This window comes from Marmota flaviventris, chromosome 1 (genome assembly GCF_047511675.1).
Source record: "Marmota flaviventris isolate mMarFla1 chromosome 1, mMarFla1.hap1, whole genome shotgun sequence".
NCBI classification, from domain to species: Eukaryota; Metazoa; Chordata; class Mammalia; order Rodentia; family Sciuridae; genus Marmota; species Marmota flaviventris.
Genome location: NC_092498.1, coordinates 184,373,089 through 184,387,980, shown reverse-complemented (window position 1 = coordinate 184,387,980; position 14,892 = coordinate 184,373,089). Strand labels below are relative to the sequence as shown.

At 36.9% G+C, this 14,892-nt stretch overlaps 1 protein-coding gene across 2 annotated transcripts in view; it reads right to left on the bottom strand.

Moving 5' to 3' along the window:
* Positions 1-861: 861 nt before the first annotated feature.
* The window catches only part of Ube2e1 (ubiquitin conjugating enzyme E2 E1), a 70,908-nt gene continuing 56,877 nt past the window's right edge, over positions 862-14,892 (bottom strand). For both annotated transcript variants that reach the window (XM_027923186.3, XM_027923185.3), the window contains 3 exons: positions 3,668-3,800; positions 2,210-2,357; positions 862-1,621 (listed from right to left, as the gene is read on the bottom strand). In XM_027923186.3, the coding sequence (XP_027778987.1) occupies positions 1,524-1,621; positions 2,210-2,357; positions 3,668-3,800 (379 nt within the window). In that variant the 3' untranslated portion in view covers positions 862-1,523. The remainder of the gene's footprint in view (positions 1,622-2,209; positions 2,358-3,667; positions 3,801-14,892) is intronic.

Below are 14,892 nucleotides of genomic sequence, written 5' to 3'. Positions count from 1 at the left end.
AGAATTGAGCAATGTGGCTATATTTAGCAAGTTGACAGCATTATAACTAATATAAGAAGTAGGAAATGAGCTATTTGGTGGTTAGTGGTTAACTGACTTTAAAATATGAAATGAGCTATTCAGCAAAGAATATAATTAACATTTAAAATGAGATACTTTCATTAAACTTGGGTGGCTCAGGTCGGTGAGATCAAGCCAAGGACTACTACACATAAATACATATGAGAGGGGACTGAAAAGTTATTCAGGTATTCTTTCTTTCCTTGTCTTCTCTCAGTTACTTACCTTCTGGCTTTCTTCCCTGTGTATTTTACATACACCCCTGTAATAGTTTTTCCTATTGAATGCAATGTAGATCTATATTAATACCCATCAAGTTAAGAGTTAACCATATTTTTAAATCCTCAAATGAACTTGGGCCCCTGGATGATTTTACTGGAGTAAACTCTAAGGTGGCTGTACTAATTTATCCACAACAGAATCCACAGCATCTCCAAATTAGAAATGCTTTTAAAAAGATGCAGTAGAGTTAGTTCATTGGAAATGTAGACGGGTTAGATTATTTAATTTTTTCTAAGACATCTCTAACTCTGTTACCAGTCCTAACATAAACGATACTGATTCACTGAGTAGATTGTTTTAGAAGCAAATAATCTACCAAAACGGGGCTGGGATTGTGGCTCAGCGGTAGAGCGCTCGTCTAGCATGTGCGAGGCCCTGGGTTCGATTCTCAGCACCAAATAAAAATAAATAAACAAAATAAAGGTATTGTGTCCAACTACTTCTAAAAAATAAATATTAAAAAAAAAATCTACAACCAAAAAGCAAAACAAAGTAAATCAACACAGCAGTGGCGGGTGGTTGTTTTAATATTGTTTATTAGCACAGTAACAAATGCAGACGTAAGAAGTCTACAACATATAACCAATCCACTGAGTGACTCCTATTTCACACCTTAACAGCTTAAGGTATTTCACTACAGGTTTTCACAAGTCCTGATTTAAACCTTTAAAGTAGATTTGCATATAAAATAAAATACATTAACTACTGATTTCCTATATGGTGTCTTATATATATATGAGATGACAATGTCTAAAAACTGTTAAATAGCAATGTTCCCTTTCAAGAAGGGAAAAAAATTCCAATTTTTTTTTAAACAAAAAGTATGTAGTCTTAGGACTTTTACATAAATGGCCATATGTGTAACCTGTACAAAATTAAGCTGTTTTAAAATTAGACTATAAGCAATTGAACCCAAATGTCTAAATGTACATTCTTTTCTGTACTACATTTCAGCTAATATTGCAGAACTAATGACAGTTTTAAAAGATGCTATTACCAATTTTGTCTACTGTAGCAAGATACCTTAAGTTACAACAAAATCTTAGGAAATAAGACTGAATAATATCTGTTATAGAAATACCCTACTCTTTACCAGCTCCCACCCTCCCCCACCCCTTGAAAATCATAAGCAGCTCTTCTTCTGTGACAGACAAATAATGTAAGAATTGTGAAAACCCAATTTATGTAGCGTATCTCTTGGTCCACTGTCTGGCCATTCTGTCATGTTCTGCTCTGTTGGTCATATACTGAGTGGCAATACTTCCCACCAAAGGGTCAGCTGGAAGAAGAAAATGTAGAACATTTTAAATTAATAGCACCTTAGCGTAGGTAGAAGTGTACAACGTACTCATGATCAACCCCACCCTAAAACACAATTTTGACATTCTAGATGTTTTTTGGCACTCATCATGGCACCCTGAATACGGTGAAGTCCCCATGGCTACTGCAGTATAACACCATTTATTGCAACACTGCTATTTGCCTAGAAAGAGCCAGGTCAAAACCTGGACTTACATTTGGCTTAGCCAGGAAAAAAAAAAAAAAAAAAAGTCTTTTAAAATGAAATGAAGTCTCAACAAAAATCACAATTCAGCAATCATTAAGTAACAAAATTGAGAGGCAATACTCAGTATGGCCAGAGTTCAGGGTGGGCATTTTGTGTGTAAAGTCAGTTCAAATACCTTGTTTCTAGGAGGTATCAATGCTGCAGTTGCTGCATTTTTTAACAAGAGGACTGAACTTTACTGATTAAAGCTTCCTTTGAAAGTTCTTAGAAAAACAAACCCCACCTTTAGAAAATCTTGGTTTATGTGGAAAACAAGTATTTTTCACATGAGGAAGAATAAAACAATTATATTAACCTTACCAGGATTACAGTCTGTAAGAAGTGAGCAGATAGAAAGGAGAACTTTAGAAATAGTTAGTGCTGGACTCCAATTATCTTTCAATATATCCAAGCAAATAACTCCTTGACTATTAATATTACAGTGATAGATTCTTGTTCGAAATGTAACCTTAAAAAAAAAAAAAACAAAGTATCAAACAATATTCAAAACAGTAAGACTAAAAATCTTCTAGATTTCCAGTTAATAAAGTGAATAATAGTTTAAAGCTGACAAGATAGGTAAGACTTTTAATAAATCTGAGGCTAGAAAATGTTCATTTGATCCCACCTTGAATTATGAATTTTCTTTTAAAGTAATGACTTCTGACCAAAGCAAAGGAGATGTAATACTTCCTCAAATCATCTAGCAATTTTAACCTTTTAAATATTAATATTTCCAAGTCTGAACAACTATTTGCTGACCTCTTGTGTTAGAAGGTAGTACTACACTAGTTCAAAGCAAGCATCAGAATCAAATATTGAGAATCTTATGTCATCATAAATGCTTTAAAAACTAACAAACAGGGGCTCGGGCTTCGGCTCAGTAGTAGCACACTTGGCTGGCATGCATGAAGCACTGGGTTCGATTCTCAGCACCACATATAAATAAATAAAATAAAGATCTATCAACAACAACAACAACAAAAAAAATATATATATATATATATTTTTTTTTTTTTAAAAAAACTAGCAAACAATGGCTACACACCAAAAAAAAGTACAAAATTTGAAGTATACTTCCCTCTTTTGACCTGCATATCAGATCTGTATATTTACCTAAATGACAGAATTTATTAATATTTCCACAACTGAACAGTCAGTAATGAGTCACTTTGGTTTCCTAATTTTTTGTAATGTACCCTGAAATGTAAAAATTCTCTGTGACCACCATTAAAAAAAAAAAAAAAAAAAAAAAAAAGACCCAACTTTTCTTGCATTCATTCTACCCAATCCCCAACATGTTCTCCTGACAGTTCAGGTGACAACCAGAGACTATTGGGTAGTTATAATAGACATGAGGGAGTTGGGCAGTCTTTAATTGTACTAGTGTAAAAAGTAAGGCCTAGAGGTAAGGATGTGAATGAGACCAAAGATGACAGAAAAACAGAATCCAAAACTTCGGTAGAAGATTAAGTGTTTCAGTTTTTGACTGTGTAAGTATCATCATGCTATTTTAAATTGTTCAGGAATGTTTCTGTGGGGTGGAAAATAAGGGATCAATTATTGATTGCTAACAAAGTTACCAGAAATGGCATAATTTTAAACACTCCTAGAAATGGTCTCTGGCAAATGAGGCAAACCCAAGTGGTATTCGGTATGCTCAAATATTCTTAAGATTCATTAGGACATAATAAAAATCTATAGTTTTTGTCAGTAATTAAATTTTATTCTCATAGGAATTATGAGAGATATTGAGCATAAATCAGGGCCATTTCTTACCTTTGGAGGCTTGAAGGGATATTCTGGTGTAAAAGTGATATCGAGGAAAAATACACCACCTTCATACACAGATCCTGGAGGCCCTAGAATGGTTGATCTCCATTCATAGATGTTATCACCTTTGGGACCAGCACTGTGAAGTAATATACACCAGATAAGTAGGTGGTAGCATTATCCCAATTTTACACTATATCTCTTCCGTTTTAAATATTTTCATTCTCTTCACAAAATTGTGCCTTTCAGGAACAATCTGATAAAACTGCAACAAACCCATCAGCCATTAGTCAAAAAACTGGATGTAAAAGAATATTAAATCCATTCTAAGTTCACTTAGCTGTCACCAAGCAAGAAACATTCCTCAACTCTCACACCTCTCCTTGTCACACAAGAAAATGAAAAGAGCCAGGCATGGTGGGGCATGCCTATAATGCAGCAACTCGGCAGGCTGAAGCAGGAGGATTTCCAAGTTCAATGCCAGCCTGGGCAACTAAGCAAGACCCTGTCTCAAAAATTAAAGGGTTGGGGTGGAGCCCAGAGGTAAAGTACCCCGGATTCAAACCTAGTACTCCTCCCCACAAAAAAGGTACTTAAAACAAACACAAAAAAAGACATGTTTACATAGAAGCTAAATTAGTGGCAAATGACTAAAGATTTTCCTCTGATCTACATCATTACTTGTGACCATTTTCAACACGTTTCATTTTATGACCCAATAACTGGTGCAGCTGTGCGTCCTTGCTCTTTATCTCAATTATCTTAACTTTAAAAAAGAATCTACACATATTACACACACACAATTAAAACAAAAGAATCTAATAAACTATTATAATTACATTATAAACTTTGCCAGATGGGAGGAAAATGACAATATCCAATAATACATTAATTTCTGCTACTGAAAATGACAATATCCAATAATACATTAATTTCCCTATTATAGTTGCAACATTAATTCAACCTATTAAATACACTCAGCTATACCAGAGTTTAACCATAATACACTTCCAAAGCATTGTATTGGCTTCCAGTGGGCTTTGTATCAAGTACATTAACACAATTTTTAAAAACTTTACCCTCCAATTCTAACACCAACAAAGAGCTTAACATTCCTCTCCAAATCATGAAATGAAGTATTGTGGTGTTGAGAGAAAAAAGACAAAACAACTGGGAATTGCTATTGCATGACTGTAGCACGGTTAATGGTGTAGAGTGACTAGTTACAACTAGTTACAACCTTCACCATAACAGCTGCCTGAAGAATGATGTGTGTCAGGTAAACAAGGTCTGTGCTTAGAAAGACTTGAAAACTAAGGCAAACTGCTCTTCTAAGTGTGTGGCACAAACTGGATTTATTCACTCAGTTATTGAATGCTCATGTACTAGCCTACCTGTTAGTCTATGGTTTTTTTTTTTTTTTTCCTCCTTTTTCTTTCAGTCTGAAATTTAGGTTGGGAGAAGCAATAGAAACATGAGAAAATGACATTTTGATCTTGAGGGAGAATGGGGCCCAAACTGAGCTGGTCACAGGCAGAAAGAGCTTAGAAACTGACTGGAGCACTTACCATGGGACCTTGAGCAAGTTACTAAACCTAGTTTTACACCACCTGCTTCACAGGAAAGAGAATGAGAACAAGAGACTCACAGTGATCACAGATATTAATATCCCCACTGGCTCAAACAGTATGGTCTTAAAAAATCTTAGGGATAATAGTATGCCCAGGAACTATTAAATATATATCCAAACTAAAACAAGTTTTTATCTTTGTGTTTTTTTAAAAGTGACTTCCTGCTTTTACATGACATCTGACCATCATTTTCAACACTGAGGCTCTTAATCAGCCCTCTCCTTCTAGAAACATGCTGTAACCTCTCCAGTGAGATTAAAACTGGTCCTCTGTCATCAGAAGCTTGCTTTCATGTTTGTCCCCTCCCTCCAATATGTTGAGATCCTAACCTACGATGAGATGTTATTAAGAGGTGGGGGCTATTGGACATTAGGTCATGAAAGTAGGTTATGAGTCGGGGTGGTTTCAGTCTACACACATACACACCCCTAACTCTCCCTGTCCTGTGAGAGAGAGCCACCTGGAAAATAACACTGAAGCTCCCAGTGCCTTTATCTTAGATTTCTATCCTCCAGAAACTGAGAAATAAATTTCTGTTTCTAATCTCATATATTTCATGATATAGTCTTAAAGGCAAAGGTTTCTTTGAACAGAAGAGCTCTCTAAAATCCACTAACTATATTCCAAGATGACCCCTACTATTTTCTTCACATCCAACTTGATGATGCTAAGAAGTCAGCCTAGAAAAAAAGATCAGCCTAACCCTAGGTGACATGTTAGCTTAGGCCCAATTCTGCTGGCCCCTTAGTATTTAGGGGGAGGGGGGAGTTTAACACTGCCAGTATAAGCAGATTTTATAAACTATACAGAAAAATGGAGGTCCCCAAATTTCTCTGAACATCAAAATAAACTATGGGGCTTTTGAAATAAAGATTCCTTGGATCCCTCCCAGCCTAGAATCTCTGAATTTAAAAAGCTTCCTCTAGTGCTTTTTTTGAGATAGTGGTTTGTATTTGGGAATAGATAACTCAAAATAGGGCAGTTAGGAATGCTTATGAGCCTTAACATTTTATATTTTATCACCTGATACATATCTAGAACTCCAAATCAAGATCATTACTTTGCAATTTACCCTGCTTTCAGTTTGTGTATAAAATTACCTGAAAGTTTTTTTTAAAAAAGTGCCTAGAAAGGGAGTTAAGGAATCAAGTACACCACATAACTATATAACAAGGAAAAAACGTTAAGCTTCAAGGGCTGGGGTTATGGCTCAGCGGTAGATCGCTTGCCTCACATGTGTGAGGCCCTGGGTTCGATCCTCAGCACCACATAAAAATAAAGATACTATGTGCTCATCTACAACTAAATAAACATTAAAAAAAAGTTAAGCTTCAAAAAGAGAAAAAAGATTGGTTATAAGAAATACAAACACTATGTGAAACAATATCAAATGTAGTTGAAATCATAAATGCCTAACAGAAGCCCTGAAGAAGATTCAGTAATTGGGAATCGCTAACCTATGGGCCCCTGAGTAGTTCCTGTGAAAGAGCTGAGAAGCCACTGAAAAGACCAAGCATTGTTACAAGAACAAAAAAATCTTTAGGCATTTACCACTACTAGATAAATTCAGGTACCTTTTTGTCATATACTTTTTTTTTTTTTTTAAATCAGGAGAACAAAAAAATCAAAAACTTACAGTAAAGGGGCTGTCATTTTTGGCTTCCCCCTTTAAAGTTCTCACTGAAAGAGTTAGGAGGCACTTGCCTAGAAAGTGAGCAATGACCTATGGAGCAGGGCATGTGTGGCCAGTGTCAGAACAGGAACAAGAGAATCTATGTAAGGCTGTTTGGACAAAATGTCTGTTCAAGTACCCCGCCCATTTTTTAAAAAAAATGTTATATATGACAGCAGAATGCGTTGCAGTTCATACTACACATATAGAGCACAGTTTTTCATATCCTTGGTTGTATACCACCCATTTCTTAATAAGATGATGAGGCTCATGTTTGGGTCCGCAAAGTATACTCTTAACAGCCTTCTATGCCTTCTTTTAACAGAAGATACTTTTGGTTCCACAATAAGAAATTCAACTTCAATTTCAAACACTGATTGAAGGAAGTACACTTTAGAGAAACATAAATTTAGTTAATTAATCTGCAGTTTGAGCTCCAAACACAAAACAAAACAAACGACAACAACAAAAACACTTCACATAATTTTGTCGGAAATCTACCCTGGCAGCTTATGCCTGGGCACTTATTTTGACTGGGATGCTCTAAATTAGGTCATCTCAGTTTTGCATAATATGAATTTTAAAAAATAGGCAACTACTTTAACTATCATTGGTATTATATCAATTAGTATAATTTTTAACCCACTTGTCCCGGTTTGAAGATGCTAAAATTTAACTGTGATTAGTTTGTGTAAAGCTGTGGATGAGAAGGTGAAGAGAGACTGGTCATGCCTGTCAAATTTTCTTCAACAGATTTAAGGTTTATAACCAGAACACTTTATAGAGGCTTGGGGTGTGGTTCAGAGGTAGAGCGCCTGCCTCGCATGGGTGAAGCACTGGGTTCGATCCTTAGCACTACATAAAAATAAAAACAAATACAATAAAATAAAGGTATTGTGTCCATCTACAACTAAAAATATATATTTAAAAAAAAAAATGAAAGTACACAGGGCTGGGGTTGTGGCTCAGTGGTAGAGCACTCGCCTAGCACATGCAAGGCCTTGGATTCGATCCTCAGCACCACATAAAAATAAATACATAAAATAAAGGTATTGTGTCCCACTACAACTAAAAATTATTTTTTTAAAAAAAATCAAAAGTACAATACATTAAGCTGTTATACTAGGCAAAAAGACAAATAAATAAAACGACCAGTTGTTTCTTTTTTCTTCTAGTCAAACAAATACTGCTATGGCATACATTTTAGGAAAATGGTCATTTCTATTTCTGACATGGTATTTTATTTATATGATGGCTTCTGACTTCAGAGAGGCATGTAAACATGAGGAGCAGGACTGTCACAAGTTACAACATAGTTCTTCCTGAACAGGAAAGTCTGTTGACTGATAGGTTTCCATTTGAGGAACCTCAACAAGGACTCTCATCTCTGACAGTTCTGACACGAGAGACCTATTTTCTTTCCAATTACCACTGGATAAGAGCTGTATACATTTTGTGCTTCATTACAGAACAGTCTTACTAGAATTTGATGTGCTCCCTAGACTGGCTTAAAATTTTCCAATATAAAAGTTTCCAAAGTAACATTTAAACTTCATTCTGGTTTGTCTTAAAATGTTTGTGAGTCCTCACCCATTTCCATCCTCAGTACTAATTTACTACAGCAAACTCTGCTGTTCTTCCATTTAAATAGAAATCAAAGTTCAATTTCAATTTTCAAATGGTATCACTGATTTCTTTTAAAGAACATTCTGAGGTAGAGAAACAACTGTAAAATTTGGGTTTCTGGGCTAGGGTTGTGGCTTAGTGATAGAGTGCTCGCCTAGCATGTGTGAGGCACTGGGTTTGATCCTCAACACCACATAAAAAAATAAATATTTAACAAACTAAAGGTATTGTGTCCATCTACAACTAAAAAAGAATTTTTTTTTTTAATTTGTTTCTAACCTAGGTGCAGTGGTGCACTCCTGTAATCCCAGTGGCCTGGGAGGCTGAGGCAGGAGGATAGAAGAGTTCAAGGCCAGTCTCAGCCCTAAACAACTTGGCAAGACCCTGTCTCTAAATATAAAGGACTGGGGCTCAAAGGCTTAGTTTTCTGCTCTCACAGTTAGAAAAAAAAATGATGAAAGGTGAGAGGCTAAGAAAGACTGGACAGTTCAAGTATGTCATATTTCAAGAAAGAATATAGGCTTGAAACCAACTCAATTCTAAATTCTCATCAATCTACCTAAAAACCTCAGTTACAAGCCCCAGAAAGGAAGATGTGGCAAAGACTGCTGATTGGCTATTCCAGGTCTATCTCCTTTCTTTGGAGAATATTTATAATACTAGCCACTTGTATGAAGTGTACGATTCATATCACAAAATCTCCTAAATCTGCATTTCAGCTGTAGTCTTACAGCAGTGGTTCTCAATCAGAGGTAACCCAGAACACTTGGCAGTCATTTTTGAATCACCTAATGGGAGAGAAGATGCTAAGGGATGTTCCTAAATATGGTTCAGTGCATCTGACAGTTTCTATAACAGCAGTCACCTCAGCCTAAATTGTCAATAGTGCCAAGGATGATGCCTTCGAGAAACTTTGCTCAAGCTTAAGATAGTAAAGGCAAGGGAGCTTCAGTTTGAGCCTGTTGTCAGACTCCAGTGCCCATCACATTATAAGACCACCCCACCAACATCTTTTTTTTTTTTTTTGTACTGGGGATTGGATGCAGGGGCACTCTTATCACTGAGCTACATCCCCACTCCCTTTTATTTTTAGATATCGTCTCAGTAAGTTGCTGAAGCTGGCCTCAAACTTGTGCTCCTCCTGCCTCAGCCTCAGGATTGCAGGTTTGAGCCACCACACCTGGCACCAATCCATTCTTAAGTTAGTTTTGAGAAGTCAGCTATGAAGGATATTAAGTGGCGACAAAGATCAATTCTTTTCTAATTTTATAGGTTTAAATTAACATTTGTATTATGTCTAAGGCTCTTCCCTTTTCTGTAACTCTGCAATAAGAAATTTGTCAACCCTAGTAATGTTCAGTTCTATTAAGACTGCAAAAATGAGTATCAAACAGAATTTAGAAAATGCTATAGGAAGAGATTCGCAATCAAATCTATATTCCCTATGATGAACACTACTCAAAATGCATTTTTTTATTCTTCTTTTGCTAAGAAATTTGTACACAATATGATAAACTATGAAGGTAGCCAACAACCAACAACCAAAATCCTCTTCCCCAACAGTGATCTCCAAATCTACAGGGGGTGAAAGCTGTTGCTCCATGAGATCTTCTATATTTGGCATATCCAGAAGACTTTTATAATAAATAGAGGGGCTGGGCTGTAGCTCAGTGACAGAACACTTGCTTAGCATATGTGAGGCACTGGGTTCTATCCTTAACACCACATAAAAATGAAAAAAATAAAGGCATGCATGCTGTCCGTGTACAACTACAAAAATAAAATTAAAATTTTTTTTAACTTCTTGCCCTCAGCATCCCTTCTTCATTAAACAGTAACCACTTATAACCTAGAAGTGAGTGCCAGAAAGAACAAATATCAGAAAACCTCACTAAGGAGACTAATAGGCTAGAGATGTGGTTTTGCAAGTGCCATAGTCCTAATTAATTAAGAGGCACCCTCATATACGGTGGAGAAAAAGGAAGACAGACTCTCTGTACTGCTGGGAATGTACCATTCAGATTACTATCCCTTGCAAAGAATTTCCAAACCAAGGGTCAACCTATAGGCCCCAGAAAAGCTGGTATTCACAGAAGAATTTACAGCAACAGGACCCAGTGTATGTTATGATAGAACACAGTGGGCCCAAACAAATGGTACAAGCACCCTAAACAATGGGAAAAATATAATCCAGGACTTGCACCACACCCACTGAGCCCTACAACTCAGTCCCTCCACAAGAATTTTTTATATAACTTTTTGTAAAAAATACAAGACTGACTTCTGGCCTAAGAAAGCTGTAGAGTTCACTTTTAAAATCTGTTCCAAACCGGAAAGAAAACAAATTTGCATACACTACAATGTCAATCATTTGGGTACACATACTCTATTACACCAGATTTTAAGTTTCTGGAGAGGAGTAATTTCCCACAGATACTATAGAGCCTGCTATTAACAACAGTTAACAATATTAAATCAAATATGTACCACTGTTTAGGATTATGCAACAATGTTTTAAAATCAGGTAAAATAACTATAATACCATAATGGCTTGATCTTGCTCAGCTAGTCATTCAACTGTAGTTTTACTGTATGTGCGGCTCCTTTAGAAATTAGTGATAATCCACTTTGGAAATTTACATTACAATATTGGAAAAAAAGGGTATTCATAGAATAAGGACGTGATTTTAAAAATAAAACTACTTTCAAGATCATTTATGAGTAAGCAAAGAGTCAAAGATGGCAAAGAGCAGATCTAAACATCATGAACATTAGGGGGTCATTACAGATGGCTATATTGTCTGAGTTTTGGGTAAAGCTTTAACATGCTTTAACTTCTGGCCTATCAGTACAGTGGTGTGGGTAGGTGGCAAGCAATGAAAAGACTAACTAATTCCACTTCAAGGGCCTGAAAGAAGAGGAAGGCACAGGAATAATTATAGAGAATGAGATGATCAGCATTCCTTCTGTCTTGGAAACCATTTGAATATAGGATAAGCTGGGGTCCAACGACAGCTCTCGGTAGCAGAAACTATATAAGCCTGACTTAGAACAATTGTAATTTGGTAGGAAAATAGTGTCAGCGCAGAATCAAGTGTGACAATGACTTCCACTCAATAATCCAGAGCCGGGTTATCTACCCTAGTCTGAAATGAGTCCAGCTTCTTAAGATGCATGCTTCCATTGGTATATATAAACTGCTATCCAAATGAGTCAAGGGAAATAGATTACTAGTCTCTGGTTCTTAAGAGTTACCAGTTCACAGGACATAACCAATTCTTCTATTAGGATGATATCTGTATTGTGGATAAGTGAGAGGCAATTGGGGAAAAGCTTTCAGAGATAAGATAGTATAATCATTAACATTTCCTCCACACATTTAGAGCTGAACCTCCAAAGCAACAATGTCACAAGGAAAGCATTTAAAAGACACAAAGTCTTATAAAGGAACTTACCAGGTTTTACTCAATTCTGAGACAAAATTTTAGAATGTATCTTTGATTATGAAATTTGCTTCATTGGCTAAGGTTTCTCATTCACACCTCCTAGTCAGTTTCCATACTACATTGTTGCCAACTCAGACTGGGGTGGGGAGGGTAAACAAACGGAGGAGGGGGGGGGGCTACAAGGTCAGTGGGAAACATGAGACATGACACAAGTGTTAGTGTACAAGAATCAGACTTTAGCAGTGTTGTTTTTTGCTTTTGTTTTTGCGGGGATTGCCAGGGATTTATCCTAGGGTGCTTAATTACTGAGCCACATCCTGGGCTCTTTTTATTTTTTGAAAAGACTGTCTTGCTGAGTTGCTTAGGGCCTCGCTTAAGTTGTTGAGGCTGGCTTTTGGCTTTTAACTTTTGATCTTCCTGCCTCAGCCTCCCAAACTGCTGAGATTACCTGCGCCCAGCTTGCACAGTGATTTCTGTTCACTTATTGTGTGATGTGAACTTGTGATTATTATATTTTTTGGTAAAACCTTCAGTAATATCAGTTTTTTATTGCCCTTTTGCTTTCAAAGAATTCTAATTTGGATTCCTTGTGGTTAATTACCCTAATTATGAGTGGATCTCAGAACGATTTCCTACACCACCCAATCGGCCTGGAACTTCTTTCCTGCTTTTGGCAATCTTGCTGTTTCTTCGTCCTCACTCAGCATCCTCCTTCTTAAGGCATCCTAGGTCCCAGGCCCTGTAACTTCCTTCAATACACGCCTTGCTGGATGTTGAGGTTGAAGATACTTTTAGCTAAAGCTGGAATTTCCATCATCAGGAAAGGGTGAGGCGGCTCTCCCAAGGCCCTCTCAGGGAGCCCACAAGGCCCAAACTACCGATCTAAAACACTATTTGCCATTTTTACCCCCATTTTCTCACAATTGTATGAGGTTTTTAGAGGCTACACCAGATGTGATGTGGCAACAGACTGAATGCAGAAGCAGAGATGAAAATCCAGCTGTGTTCTATTAAGTCAGACATTAAATCAATTTGCAAATACGTAAAACAGTGCTATTCTTGTAAGTTTTTAATTTTAGAAAAGTTATTTTTATTAAAAATGCTATTTATTTTCTGTTTACTATTTTTAAATTATAGATATTTTAATGTTTAATTTTTAATACAGTAAAAATCAATAATTATTAACCATACAATCAAAATCTCCTGGGGTCTGCAATAAGTTATTAAGAGTGTAATGGGATCTTTTCTTTTTTTAACCTGGGCTGGGGAAGGAACCCAGGGTCTTATGCATGCTAGGGCAAGTGCTCTATCATTGAGCCACATACCCAGCCCTGTAACAAAGTCTCGAAACCAAAGTCTAAGAACCACTTACTAGACTATTTTAATTATTAGTATAGTTTATAAACCATTAAAATTTTTAAATAGAAATTAGAAGAAATTTAAACGAACAGTTTTACAGTTTGGGGCTGGGGAGCCATTCCTATACTGACAACCGATAGCAGAGGCCAACACAGTGCCTTGCCACATCCCTTATCACCCAAGGCTCCTTTGCTCATGGAAACAGGCAAGTGAGGTAAATTAACTCCCTGAGGTGGTCTAACAACATAGATTCTTTGAAATCGCCCCCACCATCAGGGTATTCTAATCCCCCCCCCCTCTAGGCTGGTGGTAATTACATTTAAAGTGATGAAGCATGTGACTTCCCAAGCTGGAAAATGGAGAGATGATTTTCTCCTGGCATGTGCAGCTGTCTCTTTTTCTATATGCCTTGGAAACCCTCACCAGCACATTCATCACATAAGAAGTCTAGCTTCTCCAAAGGCTTCCATTACAGCAGACATCTCATAGCTAGACCCTACGGAGATTGAGAATTTAACCTAAGCAGCCAGGGGTTTTCTGCCCCTCAGCTCTTTGGTGTGCCCAGCCCAGGCAGGTGAGTATGACAGCATTCAGATGATCATCAGAGACCCACTCAGCTGAGCCCAGCCCCAGTCTGCCTCTAGATCTAAGAAAAGTTCTAACAACAAATGGTGGTTGTTATTTTATACCACACAGCAATAAACAACTGGCACCACTCTTTCAAGAGCAGTCACAATAACAGTTATCTGGGTAGGACAATTTTTTTAAAATTTTTTTTATTTGAGACAGCGGAATGCATTACAATTCTTACTTCACACATAGAGCACAATTTTTCATATCTCTGGTTGTATACAAAGTATGTTCACACCAATTCATGTCTTCTTCCAACATGTACTTTGGATAATGATGTCTATGACATTCCACCATCATTTCTAACCCCATACCCCGCCTCCCTTCCCCTCCCTCCCCTCTGCCCTATCTAGAGTTCATCTATTCTTCCCACACTCCCCCTCCCTACCCCACTATGAATCAGCCTCCTTTTATCAAAGAAAACATTCAGCATTTGGGTTTTTGGGATTGGCTACATGAAGCAAATGCTTTACCCAATTCCCCAGTTTCCCTGTCAGCACCTTTCACTGTGGGAGCTGGCTTGATTTTGGTAAGGCACCCTTTATTGACTTTTCTTCTTTTACTTCTCAACTCTTTCCCTCTTGCACCTTGAAATAAATTACAGCACTTGTATTAGAGATCTCATCTCAATAATCTTCTAGGAGAGCCAAAATTTGAGTCACACTAAAGTTAAAGCACACAATAAAAGATGAACAGAAAGACACCATCGGCAAAGTTTATAAAGGCGGTAGGAGGAGATGATATTTGCAGTACATCATTTAGACTTAATATAGTGATTAAAATTTTTAAATAATATCAGTGGATAAAGCACACAGACATTTCTCAAAGGTGGAAACCCATATGGCTGGCCAATAAATAATAAATTCT